Genomic DNA, 21,142 nt, shown 5'->3' with positions numbered 1-21,142 from the left:
GCCCAGCTCCCCTCTCTCTCCCCCAACAGGCCCTGACCGTGTCTAACGCAGCGCGGAAGGAGTGCACAGTGGGGGAGATTGTCAACCTGATGGCGGTGGATGCTCAGCGATTTAACGACGTCACCAACTTCATCCACCTGCTGTGGTCGGCTCCGCTGCAGATTCTGGTCGGCATCGCCTTCCTGTGGCAGGAGCTCGGGCCCGCCGTCCTGGCCGGCTTTGCCGTCATGGTCCTGCTCATTCCCATCAACGGGTTTTTGGCCAGCAAAGGCAGGGCCCTGGAGGTGAGGTGGCGTCACTCGGTGAGGGGTCTTTGTCGCGGGGTAGTCGGCAGTGGAGTGCTCCGTTCAGTTGCAGTCATCCTATTACACCACGGATGTCACTGAAGTCACAGGTAGATACGGTGGTCAGAAAGGCTTTCATCAGTCAGAGTATTGAGTATAGGAGAGAGACACAAAATAGGGTGATTTCATGAAAGGTCACGGGAGCATAGATCCGCACCCATGTGACCGAAAATCTCAACTGGAGTACATGTTATACATCGGTACATGTTAGTGAATGGGGAAACACGCACTTTCCCACCCGTTAAAAACATGGAAAACGGCCGATATTTGAGCTGAAATTTTCTGTGCTAGTCGGGGTGACCGTGAAGCACAGCGACCTAAATTTTCAGGCAAAAAAAAGATAGAAAGTAAGGTAATTACAAGAGGGAACTGAAGGTGCCAATCCAGCGGAAGTGCTTAGCAGACATTTGCCGTGGAGATTTAAAGATCCAAAATATCGGGAATTATCGCGTTTGCTCGCTGAATTTCATCAAAAGTAAGGCATTATTAACTTACTTTTGATGAAATTCAGCGAGCAAACGCGATAATTCCCGATATTTTGGATCTTTAAATCTCCACGGCAAATGTCCGCTGTTCACTTCCGCTGTTTTTCCACCTTCAGTTCCCTCTTGTAATTACCTTACTTTCTTTTTTTTTTTTTGTTTGAAAATTTAGGTCGCTGTGCTTCACGGTCACCCCAACTAGCACAGAAAATTTCAGCTCAAATATCGTCCGTTTTCCATGTTTTTAACGGGTGGGAAAGTGCGTGTTTTCCCATTCACTAACATGTAACGATGTATAACATGTACTCCAGTTGAGATTTTCGGTCACGTGGGTGCGGATCTACGCTCCAGTGACCTTTCGTGAAATCACCCTATACTGGAGTAACTCTATGTGTCGGGCAGCATCTCTGGAGAAAAGGAATAGGTGACGTTTCGAGTCAATAGATTCAGGATCAGTTCCTGTGGATTGGAGGATAGCTAATGTTATCCCACTTTCAAGAAAGGAGCGAGAGAGAAAACGGGGAATTATAGACCAGTTAGCCTGACCTCGGTGAAACATATAAAATTATAAAAGGACTGGACAAGCTAGATGCAGGAAAAATGTTTCCAATGTTCCCAATGGGCGAGTCCTGAACCAGGGGCCGCAGTCTTAGAATAAAGGGGAGGTCATTTAAGACTGAATTGTAAAAAAACGTTTTCACCCAGAGAGTTGTGAATTTATGGAATTCCCTGCCACAGAGGGCAGTGGAGGCCAAATCACTGGGTGGATTTAAGAGTTAGATAGAGCTCTAGGGGCTAGTGGAATCAAGGGATATGGGGAGAAGGCAGGCACGGGTTATTGATAGGGGACGATCAGCCATGATCACCATGAATGGCAGTGCTGGCTAGAAGGGCCGAATGGCCTCCTCCTGCACCTATTTTCTATATTTCTATGTCGAGACCCTCACTCAGACTCGAGTGTAGAGTATAGAAGTTGGGAGGTCATGTTGTATAAGACATTGGTGAGGCCGCATTTAGAGTATATGTTCAGTTCTGGCACTATGTTAGAGGAAAGATATTAGCAAGCCAGGAAGGGTGCAGAGAAGATTTACAAGGATAAATAAATTCTCATCAGTAAAATACTGGCCATTAAAAGCTGGACCTATATTTCACTGTATATCAGTACACGTGACAATAAAGAAACCATTGACTGTTGAGCATTGAGATCACTCCTCATCCTCCGGCGCTCCAAGGAAAAAAGTCCGACCCTGCCAATCCTCTACCTATAGCTCAGGCCCTTAATTCCTGGCAACATCTTCATTTATCTTCTCTGCACTCTTTCTAGCAGTCACAGTGATAGAATCTTACAACATGGAAGCAGGCCCTTTGGCCCAACTTGCCAGCATATTCCATCCATATCCCTCTAAATCTTCCCTATCCATGTACCTGTCAAAATGTCTTTTAAACATTGTTATAGTAACTTCCACAACTATTTCCTCTGGCGGCTCATTCCATACACCCACCACATTTTGTGCCAAAATGTTACCCCCCAGGTTCCTATTAAATCTTTCCCATCTCACCTTAAACCTATGTCCTCTGGCTTTTGATTCCCCTACTCTGGTTAAGGGACCCTGTGCTTTCACCCTATTTATTCCTCTCATGACTCCTCTATGAGACCACCCCTCTGCCTCCTGCACTCCAAGGAATAAAGTCCTAGCCTACCCTATCTCTCCCTATAGTCCTGGCAACATCCTCATAAATCTTCTCTGCACTCTTTCCAGGTTTAGTTTAGTTTATAATCGTGTAGAATCTACAGTGTACAGATACAGGGTGAAGGGAATAATGTTGAGTGCAAGACAGAGTCCAGTAAAGTCCGATTAAAGATAGTCTGAGGGTCTCCAGTGAGGTTTTGCCTTCCATCACAGTGAGGAGGTGCCTGGTGAACTCACTGTGGTGGATGTTAATTTGTGTTTATTGTATGTTTTTGTCATTTTTACTATATGTAGGATTGCAAGGCAACAAAATTTTGTTCCGACCACAAGGTCTGAATGACAATAAAGGCTACTTTGACTTTTGACTTTTTGAGATGGTAGGTCTGGTCCGCTCTCTAGTTGGTGAGTGGATGGTTAGCTTCACGACATCCTTCCTACAGGAGCGTGACCAAAACTGAACACAATGCTCCATCCCCCAACAATACTTGACAAAAGGGCAAGGGCAGAATCCTGTCGTTAAACTGGACTGAGTCAAATCATTTCAGGCCATCTTAACTTGACCTGATATTTCCACAGGTGAAAAACATGAAGCACAAAGATCGGCGGATGAAACTAATGACTGACATTCTGAATGGGATTAAGGTAATTCACTGGGGGTGGAGGTTGGAGGGTGGACTGTGTGGGAGGAGTGTGATGTGTGAGGGGTTAAAATTTGGGGTAGGGTGGCGCACTGGTCGAGTTTAAATTAGTTTATTGTCACGTACTGTGGCACAATGTAAAGGGGCTGTCCCACTGTACGAGCTAATTCAAGATCTCTCCCGAGATTTAAAAAAAATCAAACTCGTGGTAAGCACTTAGAATGTACCTAGCGGCTATGTCGGAGCTCGGGACGTCTCTTAGCGGCTTGTAACACTAACGGCAGGTACTCGGGAAATACGTAAGCTCGTGAAGACGCATGAAGATTTTTCAACATGTTGAAAAACGTCCACGAGAGCCCCGAGTACCTACGAGCGGCTATTACCGTAATTCTCCGAGTTCAAATCGGGGGAAACTCGGGAGAGCTCTTGAATTAGCTCGTACAGTGGGACAGCCCCTTAAAGCTTTTTGTTGTGTGCTATCGAGTGAGCAGAAAGACTACACATGATTACAATCGAGCCATCCACATTGTACAGGATAAAGTGAATAATGATTAGTATAGAGTACTGTTGCTGCCTCACAGCACCAAAGACCTGGTGTTGATCTTTACCTTGGCCGCTGTCTGTACGGAGTTTGCACGTTCTCCCTGTGACTGTGTGGGTTTTCTCCGGGTGCCCCGGTTTCCTCCCACATTCCAAAGATATGCAGGTTTGTAAGTTGATTGGCGTTGGTAAAATTGTAATTTGTCCTTGGTGTGTAGGACAGTGCTATTGTGTTGGATGAGTTGATTGCTGGTCGGCCTGGACTCGGTGGGCCGATGGGCCTGTTTCCGTGCTGTATCTCTAAAGTAAAGTCTAAAGTCCAAAGAGTTTGAAAATGGCTCCAAACGTGGCAACTCTTGTATACGCTCACAGTGGGCTATTTCAACACAGTTTGTTCTTAATCTGGGATTGTATTTATGTATAGTAATAATTTTGCTAAACTGTATGCAAAAAATGAATTTCACTCTACCTCAGTACATAGAACGTACAAACTCCAAACAGACAGCACTCGTAGTCAGGATCGAACCCAGGTCTTTGGTGTTGTGAGGCATCAGCTCTACTGCTGCGCCACCGTGCCGCCCGAATCCTCCAGCACTTTGTTGGCCCTGACGTTTCCCAGAATGTTGCTAATTTTTTGTTTATTTTATTAGGTTATGAAATTTTATGCTTGGGAACCGTCATTTGAAAATCAAATTTGTGGCATAAGGGAGAACGAGTTGAAAATGATAAAGAAGTCTTCGTACTTGCTGGGTGTGGCCATTTTCCTTGTCACCTGTACACCGTTCCTGGTAGGTATTGTCTATGCTATTGTTTCAGGATGTCTTCGAGTCATAGAGTCATACATTGTGGGAACAGGCTGTTCGGCTCAACTTGCCCACCCACACTGACCAATCTCCCTAATCTGCACTAGTCCCTCCTGCTCGCTATTCGCCCATATCCCTCTAAACCTTTCCTATCCACGTACCTCTCCAAATGTCTCTTACACCTTATGATAGTACATGCCTCAACGACCTCCTCCGGCAGCTCATTCCATACACTCACCACCCTTTGTGTAAAGAAGTTACTCCTTAGGTTCCTATTAGACCTTTTCCCCTTCACCTTGGACCTATGACCTCTTTAGTTTAGTTTAAAGATACAGTCCCACCGAGTCTGCACCGACCAGCGATCCCCGCACACTAGCGCCATCCTACACACTAGGGACAATTTTTTACAGAACCCAATTAACCTACAAACCTGTACGTCTTTGGAATGTGGGAGGAATCTTGTTCCCAATTCCCCTACTCTGGGCAAAAGACTGCATTTACCTGATCTTTTTCTTTCATGATCGTATAAGATCAGCACATCCTCCTGTGCTCCAAGGAATAAAGTCTTACGTGAATGTGCTGTGTTTTTAACATGGTGAAATGTATCAAAGAGTGGTATGGAAATATATGGCCAGATGGGTTTTAAAAGGTGCCTTGAAGGAGGAAAGAGATCAAGTAAGAAGATTATAGATTTATAGTCACACAGAATGGAAACAGACCCTTCAGCCCAACATGTCCATGCCAAACATGATGTCCAATCTACACCAGACCCACCTGCCTGTATTTGGCCCATATCCCTCTCAACTTTTCCTGATAATGTTCCTGGCCAAATGTGAAATATTAAATTTTAGTTTAGCTTAGAGATATGTGGAAATGGGCACTTCAGCCCACCAGATCCATGCCGGCCATCAATGACCTGCTCACACTAGTTCTATCTATGTTATCCCACTTTCTCATCCACTCCCTACACGCTAGGGGCAATTTACAGAGGGCCAATTAATCTATAAACCCACACATCTTTGGGGTGTGGGAGGAAACCCTCGCATACAGACAACCCCCGAGGTCAAGATTGAACCTGGATCTCTGGCGCTGTGAATTTGTGACTCTACCCACTGCGCTATTCCTGAATGCTCCGTACATGGCTGCTTCAGTAATAATTTACTGAGCCGTATGCAAAAAAAGTCCTTCACTGTTTCACGATACATGTGGTCATAACGAAGCGTTGAACGCACTGTTGTTTTGTTTGGCACCAGGCAGAATGCTGCATAGGGTTGGTGTTTACAGTGAAGTTGTTGTGCAATGATTGACGCAGGTCCATGTTCCACAGGTGTCTCTGGTCAGCTTTGCCGTCTACCTGGCTGTCGACGAGAACAACGTTCTAGATGCGGGGAAAGCTTTCACCTCCATCTCCATCTTCAACATAATGAGGTTCCCTCTCGTGATGATGCCCATGCTTATCTCATCGATAGTCCAGGTAAGATCTGCGGGAATAAGTCCAACATTTAGTGTGCCAGGGACCCGGGTTTGATCCTGACCATGGGTGCAGTCTGTATGGAGTTTGTACATTTTCCCTGTGACTGCGTGGGTTTTCTTAGGGTGCTCCAGATTTCCTCCCACACTCCGTACAGAAGTACAGATTCGTAGATTACTTCTGTAATTGTAAATTCTCCCTAGAGTGTAGGATAGTTCTATTGTATGGGGTGATCACTGGTTGGCGTAGACACGGTGAGCTGAAGGGGGGCCTGTTTCCGCGCTGTATCTCTGAAGTCTACAGTACAAAGATTAGCCTGAGGATTACCACAAAGGTTCACCAGAATGTGGAAACAAGGAACTGCGGATGCTGGTTTACACAAAAGGCCACAAAGTGCTGGAGTAACTCAGCGGGTCAGGCAGCATCCATGGAGAAAAAGAATGGGTGACGTTTCGGGTTGGGACCCTTCATCAGTCTGATTAAAGGGAGGGAGAGAGAGGGGGGGTGGGTGGGGGGGGGACTGGGGACGGGGGGACGGGGGGGGAGAATAAAGCTGGAAGAGATTTACTGTTATCCAGCCTGAATCAGAGGGTATTCGGAATAAGGAGAGACTGGACAATCTTGGATTTTTGTCTCTGGAACGCCAGGTTGAGGGGAGAGCAGATAGGAGCAGATAGAAGTATGTAAAATGATGAGAGGCAGAGATAGGGTAGAAATTAACCTCAGGGTGGAAATGTCACAGACTAGAGGACGTAACTTTAAGGTGAGAAGGGCAACGTTTTAAGAAGATGTGCGGGGCTAGTTGTTTACACTGAGGGTGACGTTGTGTATAGCACAGACATTGTGGGCAGAAGGGCCTGTCCCTGTGTTGCACTGCTCTGTTTTTTTATATTTCTTCTACCCCTAGGCCACCGTTTCCTGCAAACGGCTTGAGAACTTCCTGGGAGATGAGGACTTGGACATATCTGCAATCCACCACGACCCCACCTACGGTACACTGGCACAATACCATGTTAGATCACCCAACGTATTGTGGGAGGCTCGAGCTAACCTCAAGCCGGAGTGGGTTGTCCATCATCGCCAAGAATGGGTGGAAACATGAGGTTCTATGACAAATAACCAGTTGGCTGAACAAACCGCGCTGGCGCAGCGGGTAGTGCTGCTCCCTCACAGCCCCAGTGACCCGGCTCAATCCTGACCTCGGGTGCTGTCAGAGTCGCAGAGTCATACAGCTAGAAATGGGCCCCTACGCCCCAACCTGCCCACAACGGCCAACATATCCCATCTACACTCGTCCCAACTGCGTCTCACCATATCTCACTAAACCTATCCTATCCATGTAACTGTCTAAATGCTTCTTAAATGTTGCAATTGTACCTGCCTCAACTACCTCCGGCAGCTCATTCCATATACCCATCATCACCCTTTGTGTGAAAAGGTTGTCCCTCAGGTTCCTATTAAATCTTTCCCCTCCCTCACCTTAAACCTATGTTCTTTGGTTCTTGATTCCCCTAATAAAGTCCTAGTCTGCTCAACCTCGACTTATACGTCTCAGACCAGGGGCCACAGTCTTGGAATATAGGGGAGGTCATTTAAGACTGAGGTGAGAAAAAACTTTTTCACCCAGAGTTGTGAATTTACGGAATTCTCTGCCACGGAGGGCAGTGGAGGCCAAGTCATGGATGGATTTAAGAAAGAGCTAGATCGAGCTCTAGAGGCTAGTGGAGTCAAGGGATATGGGGAGAAGGCAGGCACTGGTTATAGATTGGGGACAATCAGCCATGATCATAATGGATGGTGGTGCTGGCTCGAAGGGCCGAATGGCCTCCTCCTGCACCTATTTTCTATGTTTCTATATAGTTCAGGCCCTCATGTCCTGGCAACATCCTCACAAAGTTTCCTCCCACATCCCGAATGTGCGAGTTTGTAGGTTGATTGGCCCTTTGTTAATTGACCCCTAGTGTGTAAGGAGTAGATGAGAAAGTGAGAACATGGAACTAGTGTGATTGTTGGTCAGCATGGAAACGGTGGGCCGAAGGGCCTGATTGCGTGCTGTGCCTGAGAATCAATCTCCAATCAATCAATTAAGGTGGCCCTGCAGTGTGGCATATTGAAGCCCATGGACAATCTATTGGGCGATAGTTCAACTAGTTATGGTCTAACCACCTCACCTCAACAGGATCAATAGACCAAATGGGAACAAGGCCAATGACGATGGTCAACTAGTCATTGCCAGAGCTGGGATAGTTTATTGCCCTTCTACATGCAGGCAACCCCAATGAGGGGATCGCATCCAACTCAATAGCACAGTGGCAGCTCAGCGGGTAGAACTGCTGCCTCATGGAGCCAGAGACCCAGATTCGAACCTGACCTCGGGTGCTGTCTGTTGTGGAGTTTGCACATTCACCTCGTGACCATGTGGGGTTCTTCTGGGTTCTTTGGATTTCCCCCCCACGCCCCAAAGGGATTGTGGATTTGTAGGTTAAATGGCCTTCTGTAAAATTGCCACATGTGTGTCGGGAATGGTTTGTGAAAGTTGGGTGACAGAGTGAAACCAGTGATGGAACCAGTGTGAACGGGTGACTCGATGGTCGGCCTGGACTCTGGATTTCAGATTAAGGATATCTCTATGCGATTATACACGGCATTGCCAAACTATGCATTCATGAGGGGTATTGACATTTCACTGACATTTGTTGGGTGTGAAAGGAATAAGGAACTGTTCTTTCCTGCAGAGTCGGCGGTCAGCTTCACGGATGCAAGCTTCTCCTGGGACAGAAGTGGAGACCCAACAATCAAGGAGTGAGTTATCCCGCAGTGACCTGATGCCCAGCACCCCATCACAATCTGACACACGTCAATCGTGGGATCAATCACGTCTCTCAATCACCTGTCACTCTGACACCATCACTCTGACACGTTTACTCTGACACCATCACTCTGTCACTCTGACACGTTCACTCTGACACGTTCACTCTGACACACTCTGACATCACTCTGACACTATCACTCTGACACTATCACTCTGACACTATCACTCTGACACTAACACTCTGACACTAACACTCTGACACTAACACTCTGACACTATCACTCTGACACTACCACTCTGACACTATCACTCTGACACTATCACTGACACTATCGACTCTGACACTATCACTCTGACACTATCACTCTGACACTATCACTCTGACACTATCACTCTGACACTACCACTCTGACACTATCACTCTGACACTATCACTCACTCTGACACTATCACTCTGACACTACCACTCTGACACTATCACTCTGACACTATCTCTGACACTATCACTCTGACACGATCACTCTGACACTATCACTCTGACACTATCACTCTCACTCTGACACTAACACTCTGACACCATCACTCTGACACTGACACATCACTGACACTATCACTCTGACACGATCACTCTGACACTATCACTCTGACACTATCACTCTGACACTATCACTCTGACACTATCACTCTGACACCATCACTCTGCACTATCACTCTGACACTATCACTGACACTATCGATCTGACACCTCTGTCTGCACTATCACTATCGCTGACACTATCACTGACTATCAATTGGACACTATCGGTCTGACACTATCGGTCTGACACTATAAACCTGACACTATCAACCTGGCACTATGACACTATCACTGACACTATCCCTCTGACACTATGACACTGACACTATCCCTCTGACACTATCACTGACACTATTCATCTGATACTTATCAATCATCTGCCTCCATTGATCCATGGAAGGGTTGTTTTCTCTGGAGTGTTGGAGGTTTAGGGGAGTTTTGCTGGATGTATATAAATGATGTGAGGCATAGGTAGGGTGAACAGTTAGAACCATTTACCCAGGGTGGAAATATCAAAGATTAGAGGGCATAGGGTATTTTTAAAGCAGAGACTGACAGGCTCTTGATTAGTAAGGGTGTCGGGGGTTATGGGGAGAAGGCAGAAGAATGGGGTTGAGAGGGAAAGATCGATCAGCCATGACCGAATGGTGGCATAGACTCAGCGGGCTGATTGGCTTAATATCCGCCCCCATGACATATGAACATAACTACAAGGTTAGAGGGGGAAAGTTTAACGATGTACGGGTCCAGGTTTTGTACGCAGAGTGGTGGTTGCCTGGAACGCGCTGCAGGGGGCAGTGGTGGAGGCAGATGTGATAGTGGCCTTTCAGAGGTTTTTAGTTGGGCACATGGTTATGCTGGGAATGGAGGGATATGCATCACATGCAGGCAGAGGAGATTGGTATAACTTGGCATCATGTTTGGCACAGACATTGTGCTGTACTGTTCTATGTTTAATGTTCTGCATCCGACATGAAAGAAAGTGACAAGAAATGATAGTGCAATGGACTAGAAGTCAAATATAAGCACAGTGAGAATATTGGTTAATAGTCAAAGGAAACTAAACTGAAGGGAGGGTATTCGGGGCAGTTAGCAGGGAGAGAGTATCTCAATGAAATGGTCAGTGATGTACACTTTAGACTATAGAGATACAGTGTGGGAACTGGCTATTCGGCCCACTGCGCCCACCAGCATTCACCCCGTATACTAGCACTGTCCTCCACTCTTGGGACAATTTGCTAATTTACCAAAAGCCAATTAACCTACAAACCCGCATGTCTTTGTAATGTGGGAGGAAAGCGTAGCACCTGGAGAAAGTCCACGCGGTCACGGGGAGAACGTGCAAACTCCGCACAGACAACCCCCATTAGTCAGGATTGGACCCGGGTCTCTGGCGCTGTGAGGCAGCGACTCTACCACTGCCGCCCTGTGTAACTGGCAAAGTGTTTAACATGTGGCATGTTAAGTTGATTAAATAAAGCAAATCCGTCTCTCGTGGCTGACGGGTTAAGAGAAGATTTAAGCTGATTAACGAAAGAGCCAGCAACATAAGACCTTTACATGACCGGGCTATGATTTTGACCACCCTCCTGCTCACAATATTCCTAATGTGGCCCCACCAGCGCCTGATAAAGCCTCAACATCACATCACTGCTTTTATATTCTAGTCCTCTCGATATGAATGCTAACATTGCACTTGCCTTCTTTACTGCCGATTCATCCTGCAGTGTTACGTTGGACTTCAAGCGGGGCAGCCTAGTAGCAGTGGTGGGCCCAGTGGGATGTGGCAAGTCCTCTCTCATGTCGGCCATCTTGGGCGAGATGGAGAACATCACAGGATGTGTCAACACCAAGGTACGGACAATGCGCTGTTATCCATCTCCATTGACTGTTTGTGGGAGGCATGTGGCTTGGTGAGAACTATCTCCGACCCTCAGTCCAGTTTGTCATAGAGTTGTAGAAAGATACAGCATGGAAACAGGCCCTTCGGCCCGTTGAGTCCAAGCAGGCCATCAACCAGCCATCAATGGCCACAAGAAATTGCAGAGTTGTGGACACAGCCCAGACCATCACGCACACCAACCTCCCTTCCATTGATTCCATCTACACTTAACCAAGGACTAGTCTCTCCCACTTCTCCCCTCTCCCATCAGGCAAGAGATATAGGAGTGTGAAAACGCACACCTCCACATTCAGGGACAGTTTCTTCCCAGCTGTTATCAGGCAAATGAACCATCCTATCACCAACTAGAGAGCGGTCCTGAACTACCATCTACCTTATTGAAGACTATCGGACTATGTTTAATTGAACTTCATTGAACTTTATCTTACACTAAACATTATACCCTTTATCCTTATATCTGCACACTGTGGACGGCTTGATTGTAAGTATAGTATTTCCGCTGACTGGATAGCACGCAACAAAAAAGCTTTTCACTGTACCTCGGTACACATGACAATAAACTAAGCTAAACTTTAGACTAATTCTACTCTGACACTCCGTCCCACCACCACCCCACCACCCTGCCACTCACCCACAATTTACCAAGGCTAATGAACCTACTTACCAGCACAGTTTTGGGCTGGGAGCACTCTAAAGACAATACTCGTCAGGATCTTGAACACCTCCATGCACTATCCTACACACTGGGGACAACTTACAATTTTACCGATGCCAATTAACCTACAACCCCGCACGTCTTTGAAATGTGGGAGGAAACCGGAGCACCCGGAGAAAACCCACGCAGTCACAGCGAGAATGTTCAAACCTCGTACAGACGGCACCCGCAATCAGGATCGAATCGGGTGCTGTGAGGCAGCAACTCTACCGCTGCGCCACCGTACTGTAGGTATAGCCCAATGTATTGTGAATTCTCTCATGCGTTTCAGGGTACATTTGCCTACGTTCCACAGCAAGCATGGATCCAAAATGACACCATACAGGACAACATCTTGTTTGGTATGAAGATGGAGGACTCGAGGTACCAGGAAGTCTTGGAGGCCTGTGCCCTTCCTCAGGACCTGGAGCTGTTACCAGCAGGAGATCTAACGGAGATCGGAGAAAGGGTAAACGAGAGAGACCAGATAGGAATTCCTGGGTGGGGTTGGGAGTCGGAGAAAGTTTGCTCGGGAGAAGGTTTGTCCGAGGAAGGGTCCCGACCCAAAGTGTCACCTACTCATGTTTTCCAGAGATGCTGCCTAACCTGAACATAAATAGGACAGGCTTAGAGGGATATGGGCCAAACGTGGACAGGTGGGACTAGCGTAGATGGGACATGTGGGCAAGTTGGGGGAAAGGGGGCTGTTTTCACGCTCTATGATTTCATGACTCTAAGACCTGTTGAGTTACTCCAGCAGTTTGTGTCCTTTTGTTTATTAACCAGCATCTGCAGTTCTTTGCTTCAGCATTTGTTAAGGTGTGTGAAGCAATTCTTTATGCCTTTTTAGTGAGAATACATAGTTATACAGCGTGGAAACAGGCCCCCTCGGCCCAACTTGCTCACACCCGCCAACACCCTCCATCTACTCTCGTCCCACCTGCCTGCATTTGGCCCATATCCCTCTAACACTGTCTTATCCATCCATGTTACTGCCCAAATGTGTCTTAAATGTTGTGATAGTACCTGCCTCAACTACCTCCTCCGGCAGCTCATTCGTACACCCACCACCCTTTGTGTAAGAAAAGTCCCTCCCTCGGGTTCCTGTTAAATCATCCCATCTCACACATGTCCCCTGGTTCATAATTCTCCTACTCTGGGTAAAAGTCTATGCATTTACTCCATCGATTCCCCGCATGATTTTATAAACCCAAAATAAGATCACCCCTCATCCTCCTGTGCTCCAAGGCATAAAGTCCTAGCCTGCTCAACCCGTCCCTTTCGCAGTCCGGGCAACATCCTTGAGAAATGACAAAATCAATTGGAATACAGTATTGAGTTGGAGAGATAGTACGGTGCGGCTCTATGGCTGACTGTGAGATGTCTTCTGCAGGGCATCAACCTGAGCGGTGGGCAGAAGCAACGGGTCAGCCTGGCACGGGCAGTGTACAGCGGCGCTGACATCTACATCCTGGATGACCCCCTATCTGCAGTGGATGCCCATGTGGGCAAGCACATCTTCGAGAAGGTGATCGGTCCAAATGGTCTCCTGAAGGGCAAGGTAAGTCAATGGCGGCGGGACTAACATAGGCGTTGAGTTCACCTAACGCCAATAGCACGGGGCTAGATACAGAGTGAAGCTCTCCCTCCACACTGTCCTGTCACACACACCCATGGCATGAGTTAGATATGTTGATGGCACTGGGCCTCTACTCGCTGGAGTTTAGAAGGATGAGGGTGTTAAAGTCCGATTCGCTTCAAACAGATAACAACACAAAAGTTAGTAATACAGTAACGTCTTTATTTCGCCAGGCGGGTGTGGGAGGACAGGTTCCAAGTACAACAATACAGACTACAAATCTCCTCGCGTTCCACACAAAATGTAATTTTCAATCACATGTCCTTATACCCCAATAATCAGCAATTCATTACCTTACAGAGCATTGCACAGCCTCTTGCCTTGTCCATATGCGATAATGTCCTAGATTGACAGTTTCTTCTGATAGAGGAGAGGTTAAGTCAATATATGATTTTGCTCGAAGGAGCTATTTCTTATTTTCATTGCAGATTAAAGAGGTCTTGTTTTTTGAAAAAAAAAGGGCAGGGACAGCACGGGTTAGATACAGAGTGAAGCTCCCTCTACACTGTCCCGTCACCCACTCCCATCCAGAGGCAGCAGATGCAGAGTCGAGCATCGACCATTGTCGCCTGTTCCATCTCAGCTCCCCATTGCACCGTAGAACAGTACAGCACAGGACCATGGCCCTTCAGCCCGCAATGTCCATGGCGAACATGATCCCAAGATCAACTAGTCTCCTCTGCCTGTACGTGATCCATGCTCCTAGATTATTAACTTTCCTAATGACACTAATTGCCAAAACTCCCTGTGGATTCCTGACGGTGTTGCTATCTTTTCGAATAGACTCGAATTCTTGTGACACACAGCGTCACCTTCTTGCCTGCGACAGACCAGGTTGTGGTCCTGGTGAACGGCGCCGTGTCTGAAGTGGGGCCGTACCCGACGTTAAAGGCCAACGGAGGGGCGTTTGCAGACTTCATGAACACCTACGGGGATCGGAGAGAGAAGGGAGAGGGAGAGCCGACAGGTAGAGATCAAACCCCACCACTCGTCTTGTCAGTTCCCACGGGCAGAGGAAAGGAAGAAGGAGGGCGACACTGTGGCGCAGCGGGTAGAGACGTCACCGCACAGCGCCGGAGACCCGGCTTCCATCATGACCTCGGGTGCTGTCTGTGTGTGTGGAGTTTGCACGTTCTCCCCGTGACCGCGTGGGTTTTCCCCGGGTGCTCCGGTTTCCTCCCACACTCCTAAGACGTGTGGGTTTGAAGGTTAATTGACCCTCTGTGAACTGCCCCTTTGTGTGTAGGGAGTGGATGAGAAAGGGTGACCGATGGTAGGCATGGCCTCGGTGAGCCGAAGGACTTGTTTCCATTCCGTACCTCTAAAGTTAAGAGAACACAAAGTGCTAGAGTAATGCAGTGGGCAGTCAGCATCTGTGGAGAACACAGATAGGTGACGTTTCGTTTCGAGACCCTTCAAAGTGATGGTGGGAGTAATGGAGGGGGAGGATGGGGGGGTGGTGTGGGGTGGGGGGAAAAAACAAATAGGTGACGTTTCGTTTCGGGTATCTTTCAATCACAAACTTTAAGGGATTTGGAGGATGGGACAAAGGGGAGCTGGAAGTTTGGGGGGGGGTGACTTTGACAGCGTGGGGAAACAGGAAGAAAAGAACACCAAATCCATTCCGACCTGCGATCTTTCAATCTCACAATATTTAAGGGGTTTTAGGAAATTTAGACAAAGATTTTACTGGAAGCCAATTAGGGACAAACCTTTAGACTTTAGAGATACAGTGGTGGGGTGGGGTGGGGGTGCACACCGAATCCATGCCGGGTGGCGGTGGGGGGGTACACTAGGGGGGGGGGGGTCCCGGAGCACCCAGTGAAAACCCACATGGTCACAGGGTGAAGGTTCAAACTCCATACAAGCAGTACCCGTGGTCAGGATTGAACCCGGGTCTCTGGCGCTGTGAGGCAGCACCTCTCCCGTGCCAGCCCTGATGGGGGGAAAGCGGAGAGCTTCCTCTGTGGTGTTCAGCCCTTTCTCACTCCGCGGTGCTTGTACTTTCAGTGGAGGCGGTGATGGAAGAGGACTTGGCAGTGGGCGAGGAGCTGGGGCCGATGGCGGATGAAGATCCCGGTGACGCGGTGACTCTGGAGTTGAAGCGGGAGCTCAGTGAACGATCCAGGCGGAGGGTGGGCAGGTGAGCACCGGGCGGGAACCCCCTGCTGCCGTATCGACAAGGCGACTGTGGGGCGACTCTACATTCCACACTCTTGCCCAAGTCACAGTCGTCTCTCTGTGTAACGCGAAACATTCTCCGGGGCAGTGGAGGGAGTTCAGAGGGTGCATGAATTCCATCAGTGGCCAAATGGATGGGATGGGAGGGAGGGGGATGGGCGGCACAGTGGCACAGCTGTAAAGTTGCTACCTTACAGCGCCAGATGTTGGACCAACGGGCCTGTTTTCATGCTTTATGATTCAACGACTTTGATCCTGTACGGAGTTTTGTACGTCCTCCTTGTGACCGCGTGGGTTTTCTCCAGGTGCTCCGGTTTCTTCCCACACTCCAAAGATGTACCGGTTTGCAGGTTAATTGGCTTTGGTAAAAATTGTAAATCGTCCCCAGTGCTTAGGATAGAACTAGCGTATGGATTATCACTGACTCGGTGGGCCGAAGGGCCTGTTTCCGCGCAGTATCTTCAAATTCTAAAGATCTAAAGGGATGGGATCCAATTGATTCTCCAGTCTTGTCTCCAATGCCTGTCTAAACAGAGGTGTATAAGATCATGGGAGTAGGGGAATCAAGAGACAGAGAAGATAGTTTTAAGGTGAGAGTGGAAAGATTTATTGGGAATCTGAAGGGCAACATTTTTACACAAATGGTGGTGAGTACATGGAACAAGCAACTGGAGGAGGTAGTTGAGGCAGGTACTATCACAACATTTAAGAAAAATGTAAGTACATGGATAGGATAGGTTAAGAGTGATATGGGCCAAATGCAGGCAGGTGGAACTAGCTTAGATAGGGCATGTTGGTTGTTGTGGGCAATTTTGGCTGAAGGGCCTGTTTCCATGCTGTTAGACTCTATGACTCTTGTGGTGTTAGACAGCGCTGTTCCCAAACCAAGGTGTGACGCATCCCGAGAGGATTCTAGAAATTGGATATTGTGAATCATAGGAGACATCCTGATCTGTTCTTTCCGGCTTGGCATCTCAGTGGGAAACTGGTCGGTGGGAAAACACCAGTCACTTTAGACTTTGGAGATACAGTGCAGAAACAGGCCCTTCAGAGACAACTTCCAGGCCAATTAATCCACAAACCAGTAGGTCTTTGTAGAGTGGGTGGAAACCAGTGCAGCACACAGTCATGGGGAGAACATACAAACTCCATACAGACAGAGTCCGTGGTCGGGATCGAACCCGGGTCTCTGGCGCTGTGAGGCTGCAACGCTACCGCTGTGCCACCTTGCCGCCGCCACGTGGCTGCCGTTGTGTGGGAAGTGATTGCCGTCGCTGTATTTCCACAGCAGGAGCAGTGTGAGAGTCTCTCTCAGGAGGTCCATGAGGAAGGGGAAGCTGCCGCCGCACAAGGAGAGCAGCGTGAAAATGGTGAAAGGTCAGAGGCTGATCGAGGATGAGACCATGGTAACCGGCAAGGTAAAGCTCGACAGCACGGGGACTGCTGACGGTGGCTTATACTTCCCACCCCTCCCCTCCCTTCCTACCCCCTCCCCTCCCTCTCACTTCCCCCACCGCTTCCTCCATTGAAGGTCTTCTAAACATTTACAGTTTTAACAATGTTCTTGATTGGTACGGGTGTCAGAGGTTATGGGGAGAAGGCAGGAGAATGGGGTTAGGAGAGAAAGATAGATCAGCCAGGAGTGAATGGCAGAGTAGACTTGATGGGCCGAATGGCCTAATTCTACTCCTATTCCTTATGACTTTTATTATCATGTGTGCCAAAGTACAGTGAAAATCTTCTGTTTGCAAATACATCAGCAAGACTATCCCCGTACTGAAGCACAATCCCCCGGTTAGTACAGAACAGCCCAGTGAGTCTATATGCAAGAGGCACTATTTTGGTGTTGTTTCACCATCCCAGCTGTAGCTGGCCACAAGGCCCGTTGCAGACCATCTTCCCGCTTTAAATCAGCCTGAAGAAGGGTCTCGATCCGAAACGTCGCCTATTTCCTTCGTTCCATAGATGCTGCCTCACTCGCTGAGTTTCTCCAGCATTTTTGTCTACCTTTGATTTTTCCAGCATCTACTGTTCCTCCTTAAACAACTGAATGTCTTTCCGCTTGCGATCACACTGTCTCGAGCCAACAATCCGCCTGTCAGGGAACGTCCTTGCCTGAGGTGCTCTGAGGTCACTGGCCCCGATTTGGCTTGGTTAATTTTCTCGCTTCCAGTTTCCTCCCTATCCCCCATCCCCCACCATCAGTCCCAAGAAGGGTCCCGATCCGAAACGTCACCCATCCATGTACTCTACAGATGCTGCCTGACCCGCTGAGTTACTCCAGCACTTTGTGTCTATGGCGATAGTTAATGGTCAAAGCAGCAAGGATGGGCAGAGAGGACCAACTCTTAGGGATGAGGATAGTTGGGGAAAAAGTGGCAACTATTCAGGAAGTGGCATTGCTAATGGTTTATTATTGTAACGACTCCCGAAAGAAAAAAAAACTGTTTTGTTTATTGTCACGTGTACTGAGGTGCAGTGAAAGGTTTTTTGTTGCGTGCTATCCAGCCAACGGAAAGTCTATACATGATTACAATCAAGCTGTCCTCAGTGCACAGATATAGGATAAAGGGAATAATGTTTAGTGCAAGATTCTGTCCAGTAAAGTCCGATTAAAGATAGTCCGAGGGTCTCCAATGAGGTAGATGGTAGCTCAGGACCGCTCTCTAGTTGGTGATAGATGGTTCAGTTGCCTGATAACAGCTGGTTAGAAACTGCCTTTGCATCTGGAGTTTTCACACTTCTGCATCCCTTGCCTGATGGGAGAGGGGAGAAGAGGGTGTGACTGGGTTGAGATTGGCCCTTGATTGTGCTGGTGGCCTTGCCGAGGTAGTGTGAAGGATTTGTTTGTGTGCTATCTAGTAAAATCATAATAGACAGGAATACAACCAAACAGTGCACAGGTACAACTGGTACAAGAGCAAAATACCAGAGTGCAGAATGTTGTGCTACAGCATTATAGTGTTACTGTTACAGAGAAAACATAGAAACATAGAAAATAGGTGCAGGAGTAGGCCATTCGGCCCTTCGAGCCTGCACCGCCATTCAATATGATCATGGCTGATCATCCAACTCAGTATCCCGTACCTGCCTTCTCTCCATACCCCCTGATGCCCTTAGCCACAAGGGCCACATCTAACTCCCTCTTAAATATAGCCAATGAACTGGCCTCAACTACCCTCTGTGGCAGAGAGTTCCAGAGATTCACCACTCTCTGTGTGAAAAAAGTTCTTCTCATCTCGGTTTTAAAGGATTTCCCCTTTATCATTAATCCTTAAGCTGTGACCCCTTGTCCTGGACTTCCCTAACATCGGGAACAATCTTCCTGCATCTAGCCTGTCCAACCCCTTAAGAATTTTGTAAGTTTCTATAAGATCCCCTCTCAATCTCCTAAATTCTAGAGAGTATAAACCAAGTCTATCCAGTCTTTCTTCATAAGACAGTCCTGACATCCCAGGAATCAGTCTGGTGAACCGTCTCTGCACTCCCTCTATGGCAATAATGTCCCTTCCTCAGATTTGGAGCCCTAAACTGCACGCAATACTCCAGGTGTGGTCTCACCAAGACCCTGTACAACTGCAGTAGAACCTCCCTGCTCCTATACTCAAATCCTTTTTCAATGAAAGCTAACATACCATTTTGCTTTCTTTACTGCCTGCTGCACCTGCATGCCTACCTTCAATGACTGGTGTACCATGACACCCAGGTCTCACTGCATCTCCCCCTTTCACAATCGGCCACCATTTAGATAATAGTCTGCTTTCCCGTTTTTGCCACCAAAATGGATAACCTCACATTTATCCACATTATACTGCATCTGCCAAATATTTGCCCACTCACCCAGCCTATCCAAGTCACCTTGCAGTCTCCTAGCATCCTCCTCACAGCTAACACTGCCCCCCAGCTAAGTGTCATCCGCAAACTTGGAGATATTGCCTTCAATTCCCTCATCCAGATCATTAATATATATTGTAAATAGCTGGGGTCCCAGCACTGAGCCTTGCGGTACCCCACTAGTCACTGCCTGCCATTGTGAAAAGGACCCGTTTACTCCTACTTTTTGCTTCCTGTTTGCCAGCCAGTTCTCTATCCACATCAATACTGAACCCCCAATGCCTTGTGAGAAGGTCCAAGGTCCACAGTGAGGTAGCTTAGAAGGTCAGGACTACACCCTAATTTATGGGAGGTCCATTCAGTAGTCAGATAACAGTCGGGAAGAGGCAGTTCCTGAATCTGGTGGATGTGCTTTCAAGCTTCTGTATTTTCTGCCCAACAGTAGAGGGGAGAAGAAGGAATTGTCCTACCCAGCAACATGGACTCCCTTTCTTGTTCCCCTTTCCACCATCTGACTATTGTCCTCTTGTTTTTCACTGCATCTCCATGGATCTCCCATCTTGCTCCCCACCGCACCATAGACCCCTCCTCTTGCACACTATGGACCTTTCCTCTTGCTGAACCCACCTCAATATGGATCTTCCCTCTTGCTTCTCTCCTCACCGCCACAGACCTCCCCTATTGCTCCCCACCAATGCATGGGCCTCCCATTTTGCTCTAATCCGCTCCCAACCGCAGGCCCATTCTACCTCTCCTTCCTTGCTTATTTCAACATTTGCCAGTTCCAGTAAATGGTCATTAACTGAAATGTTAACCATTTTTCTCTCTCGCTGTCTCTCTCACGCTCTTTCCCTTTCTTCCTCTCCCTCATTCACCCTCTCTTTCCCTTCTTTCTTTTTCTCCTTCTCAATACCCTTCTCCCTCTCCATTCAGTAGTCAGATAACTCCCTCTTCTGCCCAACAGTAGAGGGGAGAAGAAGGAATTGTCCTCCTCCTTTCTCCCCTTCTCCTCTCCTCCTCTCCTCCCTCTAGACCCCTCCTCTTGCACCACTATGGACCTTTCCTCTGCTTCCCTCTCTCTCCTCCCTCCTCACCTCACAGACCCTCCCTCTCCTCCCTCTCTAATCCGCTCCCCTCCCTCTCCTCCTTCTCTCATTCTGAAATGTTAACCATTTTCTCTCTCTCTCTCTCCTCCCTCTCCCTTTCTCCTCCCTCTCTCTCCTTCTCCTCCCTCCCTCTCTCCCTCTCCTCCTCTCTCCCTCTCTCTCTCCCTCTCTCTCTATCCCTCTCTCTCCCCCTCCCTCTCTCCCTTCCTCTCCCCCCTCTTTCTCTCCCCCTCCCCTCTCTCTTTCCCCCTCCCCCTCTCTCCTCTCTCTCCTCCCTCTCTCCTCCCCTCTCCCCCCTCCCTCTCCCCTCCACCCTCTCCCTCCTCTCCCCCCATCCCTAGGCAGCTGAGTAATCCCACGTTGCTTGTTTTCACGGTTAACGTGTGTGGTTTGTTGCTATTGGTCGAGGACTAAAGTCAAGGGATCC

The 21,142-nt window shown here is 48.1% G+C and overlaps 1 protein-coding gene across 1 annotated transcript in view; it reads left to right on the top strand.

The window, feature by feature from the left end:
• Positions 1-21,142, top strand: part of abcc2 (ATP-binding cassette, sub-family C (CFTR/MRP), member 2) — a 54,845-nt gene that overhangs the window by 16,719 nt on the left and 16,984 nt on the right. The window contains 12 exon segments of the mRNA XM_055647055.1: positions 30-284; positions 3,094-3,159; positions 4,346-4,483; positions 5,826-5,972; positions 6,877-6,961; positions 8,705-8,771; positions 11,086-11,212; positions 12,248-12,424; positions 13,349-13,516; positions 14,378-14,561; positions 15,605-15,737; positions 17,064-17,193. Of these exon segments, the coding sequence (XP_055503030.1) occupies positions 30-284; positions 3,094-3,159; positions 4,346-4,483; positions 5,826-5,972; positions 6,877-6,961; positions 8,705-8,771; positions 11,086-11,212; positions 12,248-12,424; positions 13,349-13,516; positions 14,378-14,561; positions 15,605-15,737; positions 17,064-17,193 (1,677 nt within the window).

Source organism: Leucoraja erinacea, chromosome 15, assembly GCF_028641065.1.
Source record: "Leucoraja erinacea ecotype New England chromosome 15, Leri_hhj_1, whole genome shotgun sequence".
Classification (NCBI taxonomy): domain Eukaryota; kingdom Metazoa; phylum Chordata; class Chondrichthyes; order Rajiformes; family Rajidae; genus Leucoraja; species Leucoraja erinaceus.
The sequence above is the reverse complement of the archived record's forward strand: the minus strand, read 5'-3'. Positions and strand labels throughout refer to the sequence as shown.